The sequence below is a fragment of the Cyprinodon variegatus genome, unplaced genomic scaffold (assembly GCF_000732505.1).
Source record: "Cyprinodon variegatus isolate N-32 unplaced genomic scaffold, C_variegatus-1.0 Scaffold563, whole genome shotgun sequence".
Classification (NCBI taxonomy): Eukaryota; Metazoa; Chordata; class Actinopteri; order Cyprinodontiformes; family Cyprinodontidae; genus Cyprinodon; species Cyprinodon variegatus.
In genome coordinates this window covers 313174-317395 of record NW_015151016.1, presented here as the reverse complement: position 1 = coordinate 317395, position 4222 = coordinate 313174, and the positions used below count along the sequence as shown (strand labels likewise).

The window sequence follows — 4222 nt, the reverse complement described above, 5'->3', positions numbered from 1 at the left end:
CCAGGGAGTCAGTGAGAGAGTGAGTCAGTGAATCAGACAGCGAGAGAGTCAGTGTATGAGTCAACTATTGATTCAGTGAGGGAGTCAGTGCATGAGTTAGTAGTCAGGGAGTGAGTGTGTAAGTCTGATGTTTGTATTGGTTCTCCAGTAAGATTTGCACAAAGGTTCAGGAAAAGGTAGTCAGCAACCTTGGCTTTTCAGGACAACCTGAAATGAAAGCTCGGGTGGACCCCCAGGGCCTGTTTAGGTGACTTTTAATGGAAACCATTTATAGTGGATTTTATTGTAGGTTGTGCTAATAAAAGTTGGACTAAAGAATATATAAAGATTTTAACTGATTTCCTCATAAAGGCTGTGCTGGATTAATAAACAGGTATAAAAGTAAAAAGAATTAAGATCTTTTAAGAGTAGAGAATTACCTTAAACTAGTAAACATTGTCTATTATAAATTAACATTTCTGAGTGAGATTATCCACACATCTAATAAGGCGTGACTCTTCAGTGGGTCCATCCATCCTCTCACTGATCCATTGTTAAACAGCTTTTATAGTGAAACCAAGTCAACGCTGACCCCTTCCGATCTCAGGTCTGAGGTCAGTCTCAGCTCCTCCTCTCAAAACTTTTAAAAGATGGCCGATGTTGTTCCAGATGGTACTGGCTGTGACCTGGTCTTCAGCACATACTGCCCAGTATTTACACCTAACCTTCCTGTGCTCAGGGTAACAGACGATGCCCGGGAAAATGAGATGGACGAGAACCTGGAGCAGGTGGGAGGCATTATCGGCAACCTGAGGCACATGGCCTTGGACATGGGCAACGAGATCGACACACAGAATCGCCAGATTGACAGGATCATGGAGAAGGTATATCATTTTTTTCACCCTTGGGCCTAATAATTTAACTAAGCTAATGCATGAAAATAGAATGAAAATGTAATTGTCTTGTTGTGTTTTATCTACTTTGAATTCAATTCTTTCTTTTTTTTCTGAACTGAGTTACTTATTTGTGGAAACAAAATATATAGATATTAAGATAAATAGCCAGAAAAATGGCTATTTAGATTTTTATTCATGGTGTAGCATTGGTTATGTGATCTTAGTAAAGCTTATATGTAGCTTATATTTGTATTAATAAAGACCACAACACTTGTACTGCAATGCTTAAAAAATCACAGTGATATTCATCATGTGACCCTGAAATTACAGTAGCCAAGAGTGTCCATCCCAAATCATTGACTTCATGTGTTTAGCCACTTGCATATGGCGACAGTTGTATGAAATCCAGCATCCAGACATGCAAACTGCTTCTACAAATATTTGTGTGGTAGGTCAGTGAATTCCAGTGTGGTACCACGAACGGACACAGTTTATCGTATCTGTTTGCTAAGCATTTCATCATAACAAAGATGGTTTCATGGGAAAGCTTTCTGTGTCCGCAGCGTCCAAGACTGCAGAGTATTGGATGTAGTGGTATAAAGTACACCTCACTGGACTTTAGAACAGAGCAGAGGTGCTCTCTAGAGCAGGGGTCTTCAATTGCAGTGCTTAAAGTCTAGTGTACGGCAGCTTTTAGATGTTTCTTGGCTTCCCCCACCTGACTCAAGGGGCTGAATTAACTCCTCTGTGAAACAAACAAACATCGTAAAACTATAGGACACCAGATTTGAATGACTGGAATTGATGAACCCCACATTAGGGCCCTGTCGAACCTTGTCGATTTAGACAGAGTATGCCCGACGTCCTGGAATCTCCGTAAACGTTGGCATACGCTGAACTTTCTAAGTATGTTTTTTCAATTTTGGCCGTATACATAGAGTATTCATAACAAGTCCAAAACGTATGTCCAACAACAGCCTAACTTATGCATAACGCGGGGCAACGGCAAAAAATTTTGCGGATGCTCAAAATTTCTCAACTTACTCACTGTATGTCGACATGTTTCAGCGTTTTTCAGCGTGCTCATAACTTATACAAAACTTACCCATAACATATCCAACATATTTTCCGTATGTCAGGCGTACGCTAGTCTAAATCGTCAAGGTGTGACAGGGGCTTTAGAGGGATCAATCATCAATCAATTAAAGTTAGATGACTCTGGGCTTGGCAGTCATCAGGTGGTACTTGGCGTTGGGCTCAGCTCATTTGTTCTAGTAAAAGAGAAGCCTTATGCTTCGGCACACCAAGACATTTTACAGAACTTTCTGCTCCTGGCTTTGTTAGAAAAGGAGTTCAGGGTGAAAGGACTTGACTTGACTTTCCTTTAAACAGAGTCCTGACCTCAACAGGACAGGTCCCCTTTGGTCCAATTAGAGCAGAGATATTTAGCGGGGCTTACTTGTCCATCATTAGTGTCTGACCTCACTAATGCACTTCAAAATAAATGGTTAAAAATAACAGGGAGCACACTCTTAAGCCTTGTTAAAAGACCACCCAGAAATTATGGCTGATAAAATGAGGCGTCACATAATGTCACACAGTATGAATGAGTAGAAAGTTGAATCTATGTGACGTATTGTGATGTAACTCTGCCCACTGGCAGCGCCAGCGTCAGCCAGAGATGGGTAGAGTAGCCATTAATTGATGTGTAATACTAACTTATGGAAATCCATTTCCACCATTTTAAAGAAAAATATGGCACATAGCATGTCATAAGTACGAAGCATAGCATGACATCTTGGATCAATTCTGCTACCGTCCTTGTCAGAACAGCTCAAGGATGGTCAATTTTGTTGCAAGTTAACTTTCATAAAACCAGGTCCATGAAGACATGGATAAGATATTTTGGTGTGAAATATCATAATTATAGAATAATATCATAATTTTAACAAAAATATGTGGAGTAAAGTCATAGTTTTAAGAATTAAGGCATAACTATGAGGCATAAAGTCATAATTTTGAGATATAAAGTCATTATTATGTGATATAAAGTCATGATTATGACATTTAAAGTCGTATTTATGAGAAACAAAGTCAAACTTTCGACTTTCATTCATAATTGTGGGATTTAAAGTTATAACTATGAGAGTTAAAGTCATAATTATGAGAAACGGGGTAATAATTTCAACTCTCGAATTGTAATTATGAGATATAAAGTCACTATTATGAGATTCAAGAGGGGGAAATAAGCTTCTATACTAATTCAACATATTTCTACTCAGTGGAAAGTTAAAAAGTAGCCAATCTAGAATCCCTCAAGTAAAAGTAAAATAGTATCAAGTAAGAAGGCTATTTGAGTACCAGGTAACTCATCATAACATCGGATTAATACAGATGTAGTAACACAAGGAAAAATATATAGTTATTTACAAATTCAGGGGTTCTAAAGACAGGATATGTTTGGGATAAAAAACTTCACTCTTTTTTTTTTTTCACCAAACATATGAAGCCAATTGTAGTTGGTGAGCAGTTTGGCAGTTTAATACTGTCAGATGTTTGGTCTTCTGCTTATACAAGTATATGAAATTGGTTGACATTCTCATCTTTGGGGTCTAATTTGATGATGTGTTTCATCAAACACATAGTCTTAATATTAAAACACGTGAAACAAAGAACAGTTTTTATTCGGTTACGTGTATTCTTAGTATTTTATTCTTAGGTTGCAAAAAGTTTATTCAAGTAAAAGTACTACCATTACTATTAATGAAGTAAATATAAGCATAAGAGTAAAACTACTCCTTAAACAAGATTTTGTTTAAAAAGTTACTTGGGTAGTCAGAAACAATAGGAATACAGCTTCCAGAAATTTAAAAAATTGAGAAAACCCTCTCAACCACCTCAAGCTGACCCGTTTTTTTCCCCCCTCCTCTCCTCCAGGCTGATTCCAACAAGACTAGAATCGACGAGGCTAACCAGCGCGCCACAAAGATGCTGGGCAGTGGCTAGACGCCCCGAACCCAGAGCATGATCTTCCTGGCGTCCTGCGCCACACATCAACCGGCGCTGACATGCTTTCATCATGGTATTGACCTTCTAGGTTTGCACACATGCACATATCACCTCCCCTTCCTCAATTTAAATGTCGTTCTGTGTCGTCTGTCGAGCTTTTTCAAGATGATTGTCCTCGTAAAAAGATGATTTCTTATACTCCGTATATCATTCTTTCCAAAGGTTGTATATAGTGCTGACTTGATGGCTCTCTAGCTGACTTGTGAAGTTTTTATTCTCTTTATCTCTCTATCTTGCTCTACACACACAAACATATATATATATATATATATATATAT

General features: G+C 38.2%; 1 protein-coding gene across 2 annotated transcripts in view; it reads left to right on the top strand.

Moving 5' to 3' along the window:
• Nucleotides 1–4216, top strand: part of snap25 (synaptosome associated protein 25kDa) — a 48436-nt gene extending 44220 nt beyond the window's left edge. The window contains exons 7-8 of one of the 2 annotated variants that reach the window (XM_015391894.1): nt 719–863; nt 3813–4216. In XM_015391894.1, the coding sequence (XP_015247380.1) occupies nt 719–863; nt 3813–3881 (214 nt within the window). In that variant the 3' untranslated portion in view covers nt 3882–4216. The remainder of the gene's footprint in view (nt 1–718; nt 864–3812) is intronic. The other variant, XM_015391893.1, reaches the window with a different exon arrangement.
• Nucleotides 4217–4222: the final 6 nt, after the last annotated feature.